General features: G+C 48.8%; 2 protein-coding genes and 1 long non-coding RNA gene across 13 annotated transcripts in view; 1 reads left to right on the forward strand and 2 right to left on the reverse strand.

The window, feature by feature from the left end:
* The first annotated feature begins 1,343 nt into the window (after positions 1-1,343).
* On the forward strand, positions 1,344-2,946 carry MRPS16 (mitochondrial ribosomal protein S16). The gene is made up of 3 exons (XM_054647823.2): positions 1,344-1,502; positions 1,580-1,837; positions 1,918-2,946. Exons 1-3 carry the CDS (start codon positions 1,391-1,393, stop codon positions 2,061-2,063), a joined length of 516 nt encoding a protein of 171 aa, XP_054503798.2. The 5' UTR covers positions 1,344-1,390; the 3' UTR covers positions 2,064-2,946.
* A 346-nt stretch (positions 2,947-3,292) lies between these two features.
* SLC45A1 (solute carrier family 45 member 1) lies at positions 3,293-19,527 on the reverse strand. 11 transcript variants are annotated; one of them, XM_077190170.1, is made up of 10 exons: positions 19,386-19,527; positions 16,546-16,622; positions 13,986-14,398; positions 12,930-13,022; positions 12,260-12,484; positions 10,516-11,255; positions 9,166-9,319; positions 7,456-7,632; positions 6,613-6,818; positions 3,293-6,202 (listed from the first exon to the last, which is right to left on the reverse strand). In XM_077190170.1, the coding sequence occupies exons 3-10, from the start codon at positions 14,386-14,388 to the stop codon at positions 5,921-5,923; spliced, it is 2,280 nt and encodes a 759-aa protein (XP_077046285.1). In that variant the 5' UTR covers positions 14,389-14,398; positions 16,546-16,622; positions 19,386-19,527; the 3' UTR covers positions 3,293-5,920. The 11 variants fall into 11 exon arrangements, with proteins under 11 accessions (XP_077046285.1, XP_077046291.1, XP_077046292.1 ...); XM_077190176.1 differs by lacking the exon at positions 19,386-19,527 and adding an exon at positions 18,023-18,121 and having other exon boundaries at positions 16,558-16,622; XM_077190177.1 differs by lacking the exon at positions 19,386-19,527 and adding an exon at positions 18,023-18,121 and having other exon boundaries at positions 13,986-14,428.
* Positions 19,528-19,530: 3 nt separating this feature from the next.
* The window catches only part of LOC143695662 (uncharacterized), a 34,696-nt gene continuing 34,004 nt past the window's right edge, over positions 19,531-20,222 (reverse strand). The window contains exon 6 of the long non-coding RNA XR_013185098.1: positions 19,531-19,559. This is a non-coding gene — a long non-coding RNA (uncharacterized LOC143695662). The remainder of the gene's footprint in view (positions 19,560-20,222) is intronic.

Raw genomic sequence — 20,222 nt, forward strand, 5'->3', positions numbered from 1 at the left:
ATTTTGTACATTATGTGTGTGTTTTTTATGTTGTGTGTGTGTTTTGCACATTGTGTGTGTGTGGTGTACATTGTGTGTATGTGTTTTGTACATTTTGTGTGTGTTTTGTACATTGTGTGTGTGTGTTGTACACTCTGTGTCTGTGTGTGTGTTGTGTACTCGTGCATGCTTGGCCCTTCCCAAGGTTTGTGATCCATCAGCAGATGCTGCTCCATGGGCATCCCCATCTCCAGCATGGAGCTGTGTTGTGCTGCCAGGATTGTTGCTTGGAAAAAGAAGAAGAAAAACCCTGAACTGAACAAAGCCAACAGGAAAAACTCAGCCAGGCAGGCAGCAGCATGGCCAAGGTTTCCAAGGCTACTGCAGCCCCACTGCCAGCTGGGACATGGCCACTTTTGGGGTCATTTTGTGCAATTCTGGTGCTTGAGTTGGTTGAACCATTCATGGCTCAGGTTGTGTTGGGTGGGAGGTTCCTGAAGGAGAAGTTGGTTTCTTGGTGCAAGCCTTGCAGGTGAGGGGGCCGGGCAAGGAGAGCCTTTCCAAAGCACTCAGGGTGTTTCCAGCTGGAATCCTACACCAGGACCATGGGGAGCCACAGAGGGGCCGACATCGTCCTGCAGGTGGGGCTGAGGCAGCTGAGCATCCTAAAAGGGGAGGGAGATGTGCAAAGTGTGGAGCACAGTTTGTGCTGGGACTGACGGCCAGAAAAGGGGCTTGGAAAAGCAGGGATGAACCTGGAGCCACCTCCAGCAGCGTCCCCTGCCTCTCCCTCACCTGCTCCCAGTCTGCAGGGGGAGCAGATCGCCCTGCAGCCCTGGAATTCTCCATCTCAGACAACAGCTTCATCCTCCAGGACTTCAACTCCCCCCAGGGCACCTTTGTCAACAGCTGCCAGGTCAGGGTGAGGCCGGGGGACATCTCCAGGGAAAGGTACCCAGCAGAGCTGGGTGGGTGCTGCTGCCAGGGAAGGCTCCAGAAGCAGGAACTCGCTCCCAGCTCCTCTGGGCAATCCTCGGGAAAGGCGAGGAGCAAACGTAAAGCTGGAGCTCCCTCTGCTGAAGAAACTCGGGCAGGTTGGTAGGGAAAAGGAAAGCACGGGACAGAGATGCACTGGCTAAGGTAGATCTGAATTTCTTATATTCTAAAATCTTGTGTATGATACAGCAGATACGGGGGGTTATTTTAAAATCAATTTTTATATAAGCACCGTTATTTGTCAACAGCTATAACAATGACAGACTCTGCAGTTTCAGTATTTTGCACACACGCACACCGTCCCTGTGAATTTTCAGGTATTTTGGGGCTGTACCCTCCTTTTTTGGGGAGCCCGTGCTCCCCCCCCCCCCCCCCCCGGCTCCACCGCAGCACCGCGGCGACATTGGGATCCCCAATGACGTCACACCCCCGGACTCCAACTCCCGGCAGCCACCGCGCGCCTTCCTGCCCCTTACGTCATCTCTGCGCGCCGCGCGCGGGCCGTGCCGCCGCCATGGTGCAGCTCGGTGAGTGCGGCGGGCCCGGAGCGGCCCCGCTCGGCCCGGTCCGGCCCGGCCGTGACCGCCCCGCGCTCTCTCCGCAGGGAGCCGCCTCCTGAGGGGCCGCGGCGGCCACGTCGTCATCCGCTTCGCGCTGGGGGGCTGCACCAACCGGCCGTTCTTCCGCATCGTGGCGGCCAACAGCCGGCGCGCCCGCGACGGGAAGTACCTGGAGCAGCTCGGCTGCCTGGACCCGCTGCCCAACGCGTACGGCGAGAAGGTGGCGGGGCTCAACCTGGAGCGGCTGCGCTACTGGCTGGGCTGCGGCGCGCAGCTCTCCCGGCCCGCCGAGAAGCTCCTGGGTAGGCCTGGGGGGGGGCAGGGATGGATGGGGGCGGGCGGGCCGGGCTCGGTGCCGCTCTCACCGCGTCTCACCGGGCAGGGCTGGCGGGGTTCCTGCCGCTCCACCCCATGACGGTGACCGGCGCCGAGAGGCTGCGCCGGCGGCGACAGCGCGAGCAGCAGCCGGAGGCTGCCCCTGCGGACGGCTCGGCCGAGCCCGGCACCGACAGCGGCACCGCGCCCTGACACGGCCCGGCCGGGAGCGTCCCGAGCGGCCCGGGGCTGCTCCGGCTTGGGACTGCTCCGGCCCCGGGTGTGCTCCGGCCCGGGACCGCTGCGGCCCCAGATTGCTGCGGCCCGGGGCTGCTCTCACCCGGGGCTGCTCCGGCCTTCCCGGGCCCGAGGTCTCTCCTGCCCTGTCAGTGCATCTGACCCCATTAAAGCGTTACCTCTGCACTCTGCACCGTCCCTCTGCTGCTTTCTCCAGACTCCTCTCGGTCAGAGTCACCGTTGCCACGTGTGGTGCATAGAAGAGGCTCTGCTGCTCTAATGCAGCTACAGGAGCGTTCCAGGAGGGAATTCCCCAGGTTTGCCGTTGTTTCCAGGCGCTCTGCCTGCAGCTGTGGCACAGCCTCTGCCTTTGGCCAGCTCCAGTTGTCAGAGTTTTGATCCTGGCTGTGAGTTACTGTCACAGAGCAGTGCAGAGGGTGCAGGGCAGGCCTGGCACAGACAGGTGCAAATCCAAGTGCAGTTGGTTTCCTGTTAACTCTCCAGAGAGGTTCTGGGGCTGTTTGTTCATTTAAAAGCTAAAGAAAAAAATTCAGTCTCATGCAACTCCCTCCCCCAGTCCCTCTTTACAAATCCTACTATTTAATCCCATATTTGACCCTGTTCCAAGAGACAAGAAACCCACCAAAGTCTCTCCTACCTTAGTTGGACCCCTGAACTTTTTGGGGTTTCCTTTGTGCAACACTTATATGAGTCTACAAATGTCAGGCAAAGAAAAGTTTCCAGTGTTGCATCTCAATAAAGCTGCCAGTGCAACCAACCCCTGAGGGAGGGAAAACACATTAAGAACCTTTTTACACATATTCTTTTTTTAATAAACTGTATCTCCTGTAGAGTGCAAGATGCTTAATTATTCATTTGTAGAAAATAAATTGTCTAGAGAACACGTAAACACTTCCCAATATGCCTTATATACACTAGATACATACTATATTTATATATATAAATTTTATTCTATTTTATTCTTGAAAAAATTTATTTTTCCAACCAAAGAACAGCAGAAGTTCTGAAATCATGAGGTTTTTCTGAGTGACACAGAGGCTGAGTGAGCTGCAGACATGCTGAAATGGTTACAGGTTGCTTAATTACAAACATGTGAAAACCATTAGGTCTTTTCTCCACCCCTCTCCTCATTTTCCCTGCTTCTGTACAAGTGTAATAAATACATTTACAAACATCACAAATAATTGCCATGAAGCAACCTTTAATGCTATGGACTGAATCAAAATTAACCTGAAAAACAGCACAGTGTAAAATCATTTTCCTGCCTAAACTCATGCATCTTTTTTAAATCAGTAACTTGCAAATTTAGACAGAATATTTGAAGCCTTTGGATTCCAGAAGGGGAACATCACGTTGCAGCTCACAGTTCACCAGTGACCATAGACAGTAATTTCTGTAAAATACAAAATGTCTGACCAAGGAAAAGAATCAGCAAGTAAGCAATGCCTCTTTTTAAAGTTATTTCTGAGGATTTGGTGCAACTTTTAACTCTGCATGATGGTGACAGGCTCTGGTTTTTCCAGACACCACTAGGACTGCTCAAAGCCCCAAATTAACACACTCTGATGTTGACTTAGAAGTCCTGTGTATGTACCACTACATAAATACATATGCAAAATAAAGTCCATATGCCATAAAATAAAAAAAAATTTAATAGAGAGTCCATTGGGCAAGGCATACAGGCATAGCAATAGTTTTATAACTACATAAATGTAGTTGATATTATTTACAGAGGGAAATGGAGACAAACATTATAATCAAATACAGTGATTTCTGAATTTTCTGAAGATTTTTCACTTACAACAAAAGGATCTGCAACTCCAGCTCCCTGGAAAAGTAAAGTGCTCACAATCCATTTAGTGCAATAAAGGCTGGCTACAAAACTTAAGAGGAGAAAAAAACCTTTAAGAATTAATACCACATTAGCTAGTGGGGCCAAACAAAAAATAAAATTATTTTTGAGTTTAAAGTTTGAGAAGGAAGAGAAATTAGGATTACAAAGCAGACTAACAAGAAAAGAATAATTCTCCAAAGCCAAGTGTTTAGATTGTCAGAAGTGCCAAATGCCATTGTTTCTCATGCTATTTGTCCCAGCTTTGTCCTGAACATTCCTGGGGACAGCTGTCCCATAATGAAGGGAATGGCACAGAAATTCCTGCAGGTGTGACACCGTGTAAGCCCAAAGAAAGAAATGAAAGGTGAATGTCCTCATCAGTCTGGCAGCTAACAGTCCTTTATCTCTGAGTGCTTGACTGCATCATTTCAGCAGGATTCCTCTGTTTAAATCAATACTTGCTTCTAAAATATAAAAATTGGGAGCAGATGATAGAAGTGAGGGGTTCTTACAAGTTATGTATTATTCTTTCAGCACTGGATTACAGTGAGCCACAACAACTCAAGATTACAGATATTATTTCACCCTGGCATCATAGATCAGAACCAGGTGAACAGTGAAGTACAACCCATGTAAAGGAGTGACTCTCCAGAGAAAACCCTTCTGGACCTAGGACCAAATACCATCTCTGCAGGATGCCATGCACAGCACATGTGAACACAAAATGCCACCATCCTTCACCATCCTTGGCAGAACTTGGCTGCCTACCCAGATACAGAGGCAGACTGACAGGGGCTTTACAAATAGTTTTATTAATGACTTAAAATTAACTCCTGGCCTTAACTAGAACTTGTAAAAATTCTCACACACCACCTTCTAAAATCAGAATAGTTAAGAAATTTCTCTTGTAATGAAACCCAAAGCCCTTTTAGTGGTTTGACTGAGATGAGGAAGATGCAGCTGTAATTGATAAGCACTGAGCCACTGACCCCAGACTTCAGAATGCCCCAAGGTAAAATTGTAGAAACAAGAATGATGTGATGGAGGCTTCCATACAAATGATTTTGCTTATGAGTAAAGTTCTTGAGAGTAACCTTCTGCCCAAGGGAGGTTGATGGGAAAAGACCTTTCTCCCCAGAATGGGTTATGGATGGACAACTGCTGAATTGGATTATGGACAAATCCTCCTGCTAAGTTACCACAAACTCCTGTAGTCTTAATTAAACTCTAATGACGAAGGAAATATGCACATACTGGGGAACATCACCAGGGAGCACAGCCAGGACCCCCAGCGTGGGCTGTGGGAGCCAGGCCACAGCGCTGCAGCCCACAGGGGTGTCTTGGAGCAGTTCTGAGCTCTCTGCACCCAGAAATTGTTTTATTAATGACTTAAAATGAACTCCTGGCTTTAACTGACACCTGACAAAGGACTGACACCACCCAAGCAAGACCAGCTGCTCTCAGCCTCCCCAGAGTTTTGAAAAGCCCCCTCCAGAGCCAGGCCTGCCACGGGCAGAGGCTGCAGGCTGGACCTGCAGCTCCCTCCCAGCAATCACCGACCTGGGCAAGCAGGGCTGCTCTGCCTGGCCAGAGGTGGCACCTTCTGCCCGCAGAGTGGCACTGTCACCGTTCCCACGGTGGCAATCTCTGCAGCAGTGCCTGGGCAGCCCAGCAGCGACAGAGGAGCTTGCAGATCTTCGGCCTCATGCAGGACAATGCAGGCACCCCGGGATAACAGCACCAGAGGCACACAGAGCCCTCTGCCACCTCGGGGAAGGACACGAGCAGTGCCAGGCGCCGCTGCCTCACCCCTCACCTTCCCTCCGGCAGGGGAAAGCCCAGCAAAGCCAGCACAGACCTTTCTTTGTGTGTGCCAAGCCCCCTGCTGCCATCCCAGGGGGGCACGGCCCGGCCTGTCGCGATAGGAAGGCCGAGGGTGAGGCCAGGAGGCAGCAGAGGCCGAGGCAGCTCCTCCCGTTTATTGGTTCCTCGCTCGGGGCAGCAGCGGGCGCTGCTCCTCCGCGGGTGGCAGCTCCTCGGGGGGCAGCAGCTCGTAGGTGACACAGAGGGACGAGAAGAGGCAGCCCAGGAAGGACACGAGGCTGGAGAAGTACATGGCACTGCTGGCACTGCCCACGGCCGCCGTCAGCGGCCCCATGGCCAGCGCCACGAGGATCTGTGCCAGGAAGTACTGACAGCTCAGCAGGGAGATGTCAACGCCCATGCCACGGCGAGTGCCCTCCGACTGCGAGCCGACAAACTGCGGGGACACGGGCACAGAGTCAGGGGACACAGGGAACACAGGCACAGAGTCAGGGGACACAGGCACAGAGTCAGGGGATTGTCCCGGGGGACAAAGCCACAGTCAGGGGTGTCCCAGAGTTAGGGGTGTCCCAGGGCACACAGGCACAGAGTCAGGGGTGTCCCAGAGGGCACAGGCACAGAGTCAGGGGTGTCCCAGAGCCAGGGTGTCCGGGGCACACAGGCACAGAGTCAGGGGTGTCCCAGAGGGCACAGGCACAGAGCCAGGGGTGTCCCAGAGGAGCCAGGGATGTCCCAGAGGAGCCAGGGGTGTCCCAGAGGAGCCAGGGGTGTCCCAGAGCCAGGGGTGTCCTAGGGCACACAGGCACAGAGCCAGGGTGTCCCAGAGCCAGGGTGTCCCAGGCTCACCTCTCGGCTCTGGTAGTAGTCGCAGAGCAGGGAGTAGGGCAGCGTGCAGAGCGTGGCGAACAGGATGCCATAGGTGGCGCACAGGGACAGCAGCACGTAGACGTTCCTGGAGAGCGTGGCCAGGCCCGTGCCCAGCCCAAAGGCCAAATATGCCACAAAGTACAGGGTCCGTGTGCTGAAGCGCTCCTCCAGCTTCTCCAGCACGGCTGCAAGGAAATGGGACAGCTTTGGGGTGACCTGCAGCCCTCCCCACTGACACCCTTGCTTAGGCAGCCACATCTCAGGGGCAACCCCTGAGGAATTGGTGGCTTGCACGTGAGTGAGTGCCAAGGACCCTTCCAAACCTGGCTTCCACGATGCAGGATTGCTGCCCTGTCTGCACAGAGGGCACGGCAGAGCTGAGGCCTGGCACTGCCCCTGTCCCAGAGGGGTAAATGGGAGCTGCTGGGGGTGGGCAGGCAGAGGTGTGACACACTGACACACATGACAAAGGGCTGGGGTGGCACATGACACCCGAGTGCTCTGCCTGGGTGGTGCAGCACCAGAACTGTGCCTCTGGTGACTGCATGGGTCTCTGCATTCCATGTACTTTGAAAATGCCACTTGTGAAAGGAACCACATCCTAAAAGAGATGTGTCTTCACCCGGGTTACTGACCTCACCTGCTGTCGGTGCAGGCCAAGCTAAGTAGCAGAGGTAAAGGGGTGAAAAAGGACACTGCTACAGCACTTGTGCCATTGGCAGGCTGTGTGCAACATAAACACTGGCCCATTGTTGCAGAATCACCACTTTTAAGAAATGTATCTTTTCCCAAAGCAGTAGTTCAGACAGCTGTGCCAAGTACCTGAATAGAAAGCAGCACTGAATGCATAGATGCACATTCCCCAGCAGCCCATGGTGACCCCAGTGTTGTACTTCTGATACTCATCTGAGTTGTGAGGTGCTTTTGGGTTCCCTTGGAACACCACTTCTCCCATGAAGTCAGTATAAAAGAGTAGCATCCCCTCAAATGAAAGCCACCCTGAAAGAAGAGAAAAGTAACTTATTAGGATTTCAGAACATCTGTTTCCCCTTGTAAGCTTACAAGGATGTTATCAGGTATCTCACACTCACACCCCAGGACAGGTTGTGCAAGCTGAGGGTTACATAACATCCAGCCACATTTACCTGAGCCCGCTGCTCCCCGTGCATAGTGCTGCAATGTTTGTTAAAGACATTCAGGCTTGTAAAGACCAAGATTTACCATTTGAATTCCTAAGTGGAAACCTCGAGGCTGACTAAAGGCCACAAAATACTGGTTTAACAAGACAGAAAAATAGATGACAGCAGTCTGAGCTGTCTTCAGGTTCTGACAGGACACAGCACTTGGTTTAACAGAGAGGCTCATCCCATAGTAATTTCAGGTTGCTGTTATCCTCCCACATAGGACTGGAGGGAGTGCTTCTTCTGTCATGGTTGCAGCCTCCAGAGTGCCTCTGACACAGTTAAAAGCTCTGCTCACAAATTGGCACCAAGGCTATTGATGTAGACAATCCCCTAATTCCTTTCACAGCCAGTGAGTATTAATTACCTGGTCCCTTCTGTCCAATTTAGTGTAAATTGGAATGAGTGCAAGCCCTTCCTAAACACCAGTCACACACTGGCTAAGAGTAAAGGCAATCCTGTACTGGCTACAGGCACCCCTGCAATGCCACGTTCCACAGCTCCTCCTGGCCTGCTCTGGGACCCCTGGACATGAGCAAAGGGAGGAAAGTAAATGCCAGCCTCAGGGTGTAAGCATGGAAACACAACTAATCTCATCTTTCTGCTTGCTGTGAACATTCCCCTTAAGATGTGCTGATTTAGGCTCTTGTTCCCTTTCTAGGAACACAGGCTTTACTGCTGGGATCTTTTGGGTTTTTTTCCCTTTCTAATTGTTCTAAATAGCTACCTCAATAGTATCTATATGGAAGAAATCAAGTTGTCTCTATCAGCAGCCAATAGATAAAACTGAAAAAGGTTCACCCAAGGCAGAGTCCTCCCTTGTGGCATTCACATTCTCTGAAAAAATCCCCTTGCCCAGGATTTTTCTCCTGGGAAGCTGAGAAGCCTCAGAGAAAAAGGAAAACAATTCTTATCTCATTTGCTTCTCCTGTGTTTTGCTCATGTGGAATGTGTTTGGAGATTGTTCACCCACAGGTGATTGTTCCATTGCATTCTGCTGGGAGTTGTTTTCACTCTTTGGCCAATTGGTGCCAAGCTGTGTCAGGACTCTGGGAAGAGTCACGAGTTTTCACTATTATCTTTTTAGTATTCTGTAAGTATCTTTTTTGTATTCTTTAGTATGGTATAGTATAGTATAGATAAAGAATATATATATATTATATATTCTTTAATAGAATATAGTATTATAAAGTTAATTAATATAATATAATATAATATAATATAATATAATATAATGTAATAAATTAGCCTTCTGAGAACATGGAGCCAGATGCATCATTCCTGCCTTTCTCGGGGCTGCCTTGCACATCCAACACTCCCTGGTGAAGGCAAGGGGGTGCTTAGGGAGTACCTAGGAAGTGGTTGATGCAGAGGTTTCGGAGAGCCTTGGGCATGTGGCAGATGGTTGAGCAGAGCAGCTTCACAGACAGGGGCTGCTCCGAGGCCTCGCCCGGTTCGTTCAGCTCGCTCTCGTACTTCACCCCGTTCAGCAGGATGTTGGCAACCTGCAGTGTAAGAACTGCCAGGTCAACAGCACAGCAGGAGAAGCACAAACATCCTTTAAGCAGCTGTATGCAATATTGCACACCTATCTGATCATCTGAAAGTTAAACTCTGCTGCTGGAGTACGTTGACTTGGAGATTAAGAAGTGAATTAGAGTGGAACAGGTGATAAATGGCAGCACTGCACTCACTGTAGCTTTCAGAATGCTTGAAGCAGCTCTCTCCCCTGCACTAGGGGACTTGGGAACCACATTCAGATGCACAGGCACAGCAGGAATGCATCAATTCCACTGCATTTATAGGAGCTGTACCCACTTTCAGGTGAATGTGGATCCTGAAGTTTTAGAGACACTGAGGAAGAAGAGGATGGGTTTAATTGAAACACATTATCACTGCTTGCTAACCTCAATGCTCAACCTCAGTGTGCCCAGTATGTAAAATCCTGGCCCTAACAAAGTCTGCTCTCACAAACTGGGTCAAAAGTACAGCAACAACAAACAAAACAAACAAAAACAAAAAACCACCACCCCCAAAAATTAAAATAAAATAAAAAATCCCCAAACCAAACCAAACCAAACAAAAAAACCCAAAAAACAAAACAAAACAAAAAATAGAGGACTGTTTACCTCATCCCAGATCATAAAAAAATGGGCCAGCATGCAGAGGTCTCAGACATTCCAAGTTATCACCAACAGTGGGAGGTGAGGTCAGAGTCTTATCCCTCAGTAAGGGAAAGCTCACCTCCCTGATGGAGCCAGATGTAATGACTGCCATAAGGAGAAGCTCATGGGAGAATCCTATCCCTGGCCCTATTTTGCAGGTCTTTCTGTGGAAAGGGAAGATACAGGCTCAATAAAAATGTGACCTTTTCTACGTTCATGTGGTAGCTCCCTTGGTAGTGAAGCAGGACTAAAAATACTGACCTAACTCTCTCAAGTGGCCCAGTTAAGAGTGGGATATTCCCATTTCTCCCATCTTAACAAAGGCAGCTGACAGACTGCCAGCCATAATTCACACTCTACCCACTACTTTACTGATCTAGAGTCATAGAAGGTGTGCTGTTCCTGTAATGACTTTTATGAGGAAGCTGTCACAAGAGTCTTTAATGAATAATCTGTGCACCACATATTTAAAACTATATGAAGAGATTAATAACACTCATGTTTACATGGTCATATCATTGATTTCCTGCTCTTACCTGCTGGCTGAAGGTTACATTTCTTCTTCTGTTATTCTCTGGGCAGTGTCCTGTTACAGCATCTGGAATGGCCAAGGTCTGAGGTCTTTTCAAGATCCCTGATGACCGTGGCTTTATTGCATCCAGTGAGCCCACTCTCAGCACATCACTGTCACACCCTGATGTTAAGCTGCTTTCCCCTTGCTCCAGAATTCCATTTGCTCCATGGTAGCAGCCATCAGGCACCCGAGGAAAGCTGACACTCACAGGCTGCCTGGACAAACTAGCTGGAAGTGTCATGTAACTATTATGCCCGCCTGTAAAACAGTCTATAAGCACACTGTCAATATTTGATGTCCCAAAGGATGATGCAAACTCATTAAGTCCTGTCAAAGAATTGTCTCTGCTGATAAAACTCCCGTATTTTGGCGTGAGTGGGCTCATGGGGGAAACAGGACTCGTAAAACTTGCATGTAAGTGAGCTGAGTTATGAGAAGCAGAGTTTTCATTTACATTGTCCTCAAAGAAGAAAGGTGGAGAAGGAGGGAGAGGAAGACTTGGACTTTTCATCACCTTTTTCTTCCTGTTAGAGGACTTTAAGGGTCTCTCTGGAATGCTAACTAGAGTCAGCACAGTAGCAATGGTCAGTACAATTGAGGTGAAGACATAGATGACACGAAGTTGCCCTCCTACAGCTTTTCCAAAACTGGTTTTATCCCAGTGTATTCCTCCAACAACATAACCAAAGCCACCTCCAAGACCTGGTGGAAAAACAGAGCTAAGATTATCTTCCCTATCCAGTCCCACAAGTCAGCAGCAGCACAGCATCACTTGTATAATGAATCATGAGTAGAATCTGACATTTCTGTTTTACCATTTGACCCCTTTTCACTTCAAATGCACTAATAAACACAGCTGTGCCACAAGGACAGTCTGCATGTACCAACATGGTACAGAAAGAGGGAGAAAGTGCTGTGAAAGTGATGATACAAATAATTTAAAATTATAATTTTTCTTTGCCAAGAACAAAACACCTTACCTTTAGCTATTTCAGTCCGTAAACAGAAGTGTCCACCAGCCTTGTGACAAGGCTCTGCAATCATTCAGCTAAGACTGTTTTCCTGAAAGTGAAAATCCATTTTCCTCATATGAGGAATGCAGATCTAACTAAGACAGATCCAATCACTTCAGAAGTGTAGCAAGCTCATGACTCAGCACTGTGTTGACAGTGTGCAAAACTGCCACTGTGTTACTACTGATGAGCAGGGAAGTTTTGAGAGCACCTTTCTCTCCATTCTCATGGTGAAAGTCTTTCAACACTCTCCTTTCTTACTCACAAACACATTCAAGAGTGTGGAATGGTCTCCTAGAACAGGGCAGCACAGCAATTGAAGATGACAGCAGAGAGGGATCAACAGCACCCAGTATGCACTTTTGCCTCCAAGAGAGCAACTACAAGACACATATTCCACACCTGCAGGAAGCCAAACCTCCTCCCTCAAGGGATAATTTTGTTTCCATAGGTCTTAGAAAATATGTGAGGGACCTTCAGATGAACAACCCATGACTGTGCCTTGTTTGAGTTGAGGTAGTTACAAAAGCCTTTTGCAATAAGTAGATTTTTTTTACAGTTAATTAGTGATACCTGTCAGTATTTGGTCATTATGCTCATTCAGGAAAAGACCAGTGCTTCCACCCTGCTTTCTCCCAGCAGGGCTTGTTTACTCAGGGCTGACATCTCCCAGGAAGCACCATGAAGACATACCTGCTAACAAAGCGTGGATGTTGAGGCCCCGGTCTTGATCCACTGGGCTGCACACATCCATCATGTAGGCATGGCTGGGATTGTCTGCTGAATCTGCACTGAAGTCCATGAGGACAACACCACAGACTGTAAGGATGATGCCCCATTTGTGGTTATTCTCAGTGTCAGACAAGGCACTCCCTATATCTTTGCCATTCAGCATAAGGGAGAGCCCCAGCAATGCTCCTGGGAACAAAACCAAAACAAAATCAGTCACTGGTTGTCAGCAAGGCTGCAGAGCTCCAGACTCCAAAAGCATTATTCCACCTGCACAGCCTTGCAGCAAGCACTGTTGCTCTTGCTCCTATCAATGCAGCCTGGGAAATTAGTGTGGCTTATAGCACACACATAATCCTTTTCCACTATTCAAGCCTAACAAATGTCTAGAGTTTACTTTGGCCAAAAACATCCACATTCTTGACCCTCAAAATATCCTTTCAGACTCTGAGAAGTTTTTATGTGAGGATCTCCAGCTGCCAAAGCATCAGCTGTGTCACTCACCATCTTCTTCAGACCCACAACACCCAACACCTCAGGAACATTTTGTTCAGTTTAGTGCCACAAGGACTGTCACAGAAGAGAGATGTACAACGTTTTTAAGTGTTATCCCCATCACTTCCAAAAGACACACCTACTGCTAAAACCAGAATGAAAGGTCTTCTCCTCCCAAATCTTGATGTGCATCTGTCACTCCAGGCTCCCAGCAAAGGCTGCAGCAAAAACCCTAGAAAAAAGGAATCACCAATGGACAGGATTCTTCTACAAGCCTGTTTCACAGAGGAGTTAAAGCAGGCATGCCCTAAAAGGCAGTCAAGGCAGGACTGATGCAGTGACATCCCCAGTCAGCCAGGCACACACAGCACACTGCCTGGCATTGCCCAGGACAGGGACTCAGAATGTGCTGCTGCTCACTGCAGGGCACTTCACTCTGCATCAGCAACACAGAGTTTGACACCAGGTGAAAAGTCAGAGTACAAGTTACACATTCCTAAGCACTCTGTTCTTTACAAGCTATCTCATATTAGATGTGAGATCCCCTGCAGGATTAGCTTGGAAAACAGCAGGAAGCAAACATGCAAGTAGGAAAGATGCCTCTATTAACCAGTGCCAGCCTGTTAGGAGGGGCCTATCTCTTCTTCCAAAGCACATGTTGTGAGTACAAGGACAGGCAGAACAAAATTTTCCAGTGGTATCCATAGTAATGGATACACTCCCAGCCCTGCCTCTGTGTAATTCAATGCCTGTATCACCAGTGGTCGATGGTCTTTCATCACTGGAACCCCTCATTTGTTACAGAAAGTTAAACAGGAGAAGGCAATCCCACTCTGCTTTTTTCACACACCCTTGAAAACTGCCTCTGTATGCTTTTTTTTCATGGGGACATAAATGGATACACTGATCTTCTTATGCTTGTTTTTAAGTACAGGAACAGAGCAACCAAAGGTTACCCTCACACAACTTTTAAGAGGTGGAAAAGTTATTAAAAGAACAGATATTTTGAGCACATTTGTCTTATTTCAGGCAGGGCACAGCAAGAATTGTCCTCCTATTTGTCTGAAATTTTGGTTAGCAGTTTTCAACCTCGAGAGAGTATCCTCATGAACAGCTGAGGTACTGCAAACAAAAAAATTTAAAAATCCCACAGTGGAAAAACTAAGAGGGAAGAAATAGCACCACAAAAAGTTACCTAATATAGGGCTGATGAACCACACCATTCCATACAGCTGGTCTGGAAGCCCCATCTGGAGCAGCACAGGGGTAACATAGGCTGTTTCCATGGCATAGCTGAATTCAAGCCCAAAGAGAATGCACCCATTGAAAAGGAGCTCCAGGAAAGACCTCTGAGGCTGGAGATCCCCAAAGTCCACCAGGTCCATGGGACAGGGAGTGTTGGGTGGGGGTGGAGGTGAGGGCCGGATGTGTTTCCTCCTTTTTGGGTGTCTCTTGAAGTTGTTGGCCCGGTGACTGATGTGCCGTGTGGGCAGCCCCGAGTAGCCTGGGGCTGAGGATCTCCAGAGCTCCTGAGAGGCCACGCCCGACAGGAGCGCGGCATCGCCGGCAGGGCTCGGGCCCGATGCTGGAACCATCATGGCTGAGGGTCTGCAACACAAACAGCTCACAAGAAAGTGGCTGAGGGAAGAAAAACTTTGCTGTCACAGATACATTTTATGAAAAATCCTTTCCTTAAGATCTTTTCAGCTTCTCCATGTTTTGCTGCTTTAAAATGTGATTTAAAAAATTGTTTACCCAGCATGTAAAATTGTTTTTACTTGATAACCAATAACAACAACCTGTGTCGAAACTGTAAACAATCACAAAATTTTATTCTCATTCTATTCTTTTCTTTATTATCTTTCTAATAAAATCCTTTCTTCTATTCTTTTAATATAGTTTTAATATATCATTTTCTTTTAATATATCATAAAATAATAAATCAACCTTCTAAAACATAAAGTCAAAATTCTCATCTCTTCCCTCATCCTAAAACCCCTACAAACACCACCACACTTTGCTTAATTTTTTTTACTGAAGTTCAAGTCATTTCTCAATATTTCATATATGAAGTATGGCCTTTGTGTTAGTTACAACCTCTTCTTCCCATCTCTTGATGGAAGGCATTTGTGCTTTATGGGCCCATCTCCTGCATCTTTGCAAAATGAAACACCAGAGATACTCTCTAGGTTACCTAAGTATTTGCCTACCATCACAGGGGATTAAAATTGAAATATTTAAAACAATTAACAGTCACAGATGTCACACTTTTCAGAAGTTCCCAATGGGTCAGCAAAGGGTTTACATTTATGTAGAATTCACTTGAGTTAAACTCGCTCAAGTTAAAAAAATAAATCATAATCTCAGTCTATGTTTACAATAATGCAAAGCTTGGCAGGAGATTCCAGACCCCTGCTGCTACATGAAATCACTTTGGCAAGAAATCCTTTTGCTACTGATCCTAGCACTCCTGCTGCCTATGCAGAGGCCAAGGCTTAATGCAACACCTTCTTCCCAATGACCAAGTTTGGTTTTATTCCTATTTCCATTCCTGAATTCAGCAGAGATATCTCCACTGCAAGAAGGGGAGTTCCTGATCCTTAGGAACTGAATCATGAGAAGAAGATTCATGCCCCACAAGCCACCCTCAAAACTGCTACTCCTCTTTCAGTGCTTAATGGCTCCCAAGTGCTGAATAGGCTCCTTGGATCTCATCAGAGTCACTCCTGTAGCCAAAGCATGCACAGTGTGGTGGGTAAAACAGCCAAATGGTTTCCAAAATAGCACATCAGAGAGATGCCAACAGATCTGCTGCATAAACGAACCAAATGTGATTTCTTGATTCTTTTTTCCAGAAATGGAAACAGCTCATGAGTGAAGTCTGACCTTTTCCTTATGCCTCCTTGCCCAAAAGCTGCTGCTGCACAAGAACAGCTCCACATCACCCCATCCCTCTTCACCAAACCCTCACCACTGCACACTAGTGAGTAAAACAAGTCTCTTACTTTTTTGATTACATTTCCCCTGGGGAAAAAACTCCCAGCTCTTCTACTCTTTGGCTGTACAGCACTCCCCTAAATCTCATGTTTTCTGCTTCTTCATCTGGCACCTTTCATGCACTGCTCTTCCTTCCTGTAGCCCTCAGTCTACACAAAGCCACAATTCATTGCAGATCCCCAACTATTCCTGAAAGCAGAACCCCACAAGCCCAGGTTTGCCATCACACACACTAACCCAAGCAGTGTTAAGCATGGGGGATGATGCTTACACAGACCAACCCTCAGCTCCATGCAGGGATCAGAGACACTGCACAATCCCAAACTGACTGTCCAGCACCTCACAGGAGATGGCAGCTGGAGTAACTGGAGTGCATTTGGGGGGAAAGGAGGATAAGGAAGGATGAGAGTGAGGATAAGGAAGGATGAGAGTGAGAAGGCATCTATTGAAATATTGCTAACATTGTGTCAAGGGTTTCCTTGACTGCTTCTCCTCAGAAGAGGTGTATATCAGGCAAGAGAGAACGAGCAATTCATAATCCCAGCTGCACATCTTGGCAGCCCTCACCTCACACAGCACCAACAGCAGCATCTTGCTTGGGAAGCTCATTAGGCACAAAGTCCCATACAAGGACCAGCAGAAAGAGAAGCATACAGAGACTTTGCTAAGACATCTGCACCACTGTTCTCCTTGACACTGTTCCTCCAAATTACTGAAAACTTCTTATAACCCATGTCTCTGACAAGCAGAGTACTTACTTTGCAGAGTACCTTTATCAGCCTCCAGGAAAAAGTAATATCCTCACAATGAGAATTTGTTAGAAATGAGGAGATACCTGAAAGAAGACATAATGAAAACCCAATCAGATTCATGACAGTTGCTCTAACAACCCTTTCACAGAGCCATGACAAAGAAGATGAGCTAGCAGCCCCCTTCACTACTATTATACCTTGCCATTGGCACAGAAGTGTTATCTCCTTATCTCCATCTATTAGTTTTCATTTCATACTAGATCCCCCTTTATCTCCTTTACTGAGTATTGCAAAGTGATTGCATTCCAAGTCCTAAGTGGCAATGTTTTAGTGATATAGGAAAGACCCCCCATGCATGGCTCAAAAATACACGTGGTGACCTGTAATTACTTGAAACGAAAGGCTATTATTGACAGCATGTCACTGGTCCAGCAGAAAATCAGTGTAAAACTATGAACTGAGCCAATATCCTCAACCCCTCATCTTCCTCAACTTATTGGTCGTTCACAGGAAGACATCTCAAAAATGCCCACGGGTAAATCTACGTGGTGATCACGGCAGCAGCAAGGCAGGAAACCTCTCCCTCAGTGTGGCTGCTAGCCCTCAGTGTCAATAGTTATTTGGGATTTTTCGCACTCCATATCTGTTATAGCAACACTTGCACATCACAGTGGAAGGCAATGCTGGCTATGCCGGCTGCTATCCGCACAAACGCGAGTGCTCGGGCAATGTGGTCCGCCCTCACCGCTCCTCCTGCCACCGCTACGCCGAAAATAACTCTACTTTCGGGCAAATCTGGCTCCGATTTTTCTGCGTCGGCTACCGAGGGCTCCCAAAACCCCACAGTCATCGGCGGGGAAGGCCGGCCCTGACCCTGGTGCTGACCCGGCCGCCGCCTGCCCATCCTTTGTGCCGGGCGGGCAGGAGCCGCGCCGGCCGCGCCGCGCCACCGACCCGGCCCGGCCCGGCCCCTCAGGGCCCCTCACGGCCCCGGGCCTCGCGTCCGCCCCCCGCGCCCCCGGCCCGGCCCGGCCGCCGCCTCACCTGCCCGCCCGGCCCGCACTGCGCCGCGCCGTGACGCCGCCGGCCCCGCCCCGCGCTCTCCGCCGGCAGCGGCCGCCCCCGCCCGAGCCGCCGGAGGGCTCCGGGCCCGCGCTGCTCCCGTACCGGCACCGGTACCGCCTCCGCCCGAGCCGCCGGAGGGCTCCGGGCCCGCGCTGCTCCCACCCGCCCCGCACCGGCACCGGCACTGCCTCCGCCCGAGCCGCCGGAGGGCTCCGGGCCCGTGCTGCTCCGGCACCGGCACCGCCTCCGCCCGAGCCGCCGGAGGGCTCCGGGCCCGCGCTGCTCCCGCCCGCCCGCACCGGCACCGCCCGCGCTGCTCCCGCACCGGCACCGCCTCCGCGGAGAGCCCCGAGGCTGCGGCGGGGTCGGGAGGGCCCGGTGGTGGGAGAAGCCGCCCCCCGTTCTCCGCAGCACCCACCGCTCCGCGGGCTCGCCGCAGCCGCTCCCGCCCCGGACAGATGCGGCTCATTCCCAAATTGGCACTGGCGGGGCGGATCGTGATAGTAAGATTTTTAGCGGGTACAGAGATATTTTTTGATAGGCCTGCAGAGCAGATGCCGTAAAACATGATGCACTTCTCTATTTAAGTCTTCCCCTTCCTAGGCTAAAGAAATTAGGCAATTTTATTTTATAGTGCCATATTTTGGGCTTGTGTTTCACATTTCCTCACAGTTTGCAAACAAAGATATAATGATGTAGTGCAGTCTCCTCTACTTTAAAAATAAAACTTAAAATTCAGAGCCTTAATCATTAAGCATTCTTAATTTTATCTTCAGAGGTTACCACAACACTGCAAGAATCCCTAGTATATATTAGTATTTAGGTCTTGTACAATTTATTGTAGCATATAAATCAGTAGTCATAGTAGGAATAGAAGGTATTTGTCTGAATAAAACAGCTCTAATTCATGCGATAGAGGGTGCAATCACATTTGGAAAAGATGCCAAAGAGCACTGTCTGGGGCAAACAGTGCAGCTAAGGGACAAGCTCATATAAAGCCTGACAAGAAATTGGGATAATCTTGCAGCACACAAGGACAGGCACAAGAGATCACTGTACATTTTTATTCCATTAATTTCCTGCCACCTGATCTGTGTTTTTTAACTTTTTTACATCAGTTTGGCCATGATAATGGTCCAGTACTCTTCATCAGTGTTTATGTAATTAAACAGCAGTGTAAGGGGCCTGTGTACAGCACTTAGGGTTATTGACTCACAGCATGACATTCACAGGGCAGAAGGGGGTTTGTACTTGTCTCAATGAAAAGTGGGACTGAGTTCCTCACCTATCCTCAAATGTTCTTCCTCAAAAACCACAACCCAAACAGCATGTGTTCAGTCCCAGAGAAACTCTTCCCTTCAATGCTTTCTAACACAGGGCTCTCTGCAAGCATCTTGTTCCTAGGCAGACCCTAAGGTATGTGCCTGATTGTGCCAGAATAGGTGAAACTGAACAAGAAACTTGTCATGCACTGGCATGGTTGCACTGTTGTTGGCAGCAATTTGATACAGTTCACCTTTTCATCTCCTTCTCCCCTGTCAAAATGCTTGTGCAAGAGAAACTAAACAGAGATGAGAGAGTCAATCCAATGTAATAGATATCATATTTGAGTAATGGAGTAATCTCAAAAATACACCTTTTTGTCCCATACAACGTGTTCCATGCCAGACACCATTGCAGGCTTCTGTTGAGGATGCTGCAGGTTCCCCATTTTGACATACACTCTCTCCCCAGTCCTCCTGGCAGATTTGAAGCTATTTTGGTGCTGGGATGTCCCTCACCTGTCTGTGCTCAGCTTTTTCTTTTGCCTCCCCAGATATGAAGCTTCAGGGTCTCCATCAACCCAGCTTTGGCACATGCCACTTCTCAGTGCTGATCCACATGGCTGTGGCCACAACAGGATGCTGTGTCTGCACCCAGGTCTCCTCCACAATATTCACTACTCCACTTGCTGCCTATTGAGAGAACAAACTGGTTTTAGAAGCCACATTCATAACAAACAGATTAAAATCATTGCAGTTGCTCTGGGAGAAAACAATCACATTCCCATTCAAAACCACAGGTTGACAGCATCCCTTTTATTTACCCGCCTCCGGTGTCACAGCCACTGGAAAGATCCTTCATGCTCTGAGCAGAAAAGGAGAAGAACAAAGAGGGGAAAAAAAAAAAGGAAGATGAAGATGATTTGAAACCCTAAGGATGAAGGACAGGAACAGAAGTAGGTGCAGCCAGGTGGCACAGCTGGTGAGAGGACATGAGCAGGCAGGGCTGCTGCCACAATGATCAGACAGGTGGGGCAAGAGGCAGCAGTGCTGGGAGAAGCCATTGCCATCAGAGGTAGCTGTAGGATCACCAGTGATTTCTCAGCCAGCTTCTGGTGCTCAGGGAGAGCCACATGGGCTGGACATGGTGTCACACACCCACAGCTGTTGAGTGCCTGCTCTGGTAAGACCCAGGCTTAGCCATCCCTGCAGTGACCACAACTGAGAATACAGCACAGCCCCTGCTCCCTCCAGCCTCAGTCCAAGCACCACTCATGTGCTAGAGCTCTGCAAACACTGGGAAGATGAAAACAGCATTTAGTGTTCTATTCCTTGTCATGAGGATGGCTTTTTGTT

This window comes from Agelaius phoeniceus, chromosome 24 (genome assembly GCF_051311805.1).
Source record: "Agelaius phoeniceus isolate bAgePho1 chromosome 24, bAgePho1.hap1, whole genome shotgun sequence".
Taxonomy (NCBI): Eukaryota; Metazoa; Chordata; class Aves; order Passeriformes; family Icteridae; genus Agelaius; species Agelaius phoeniceus.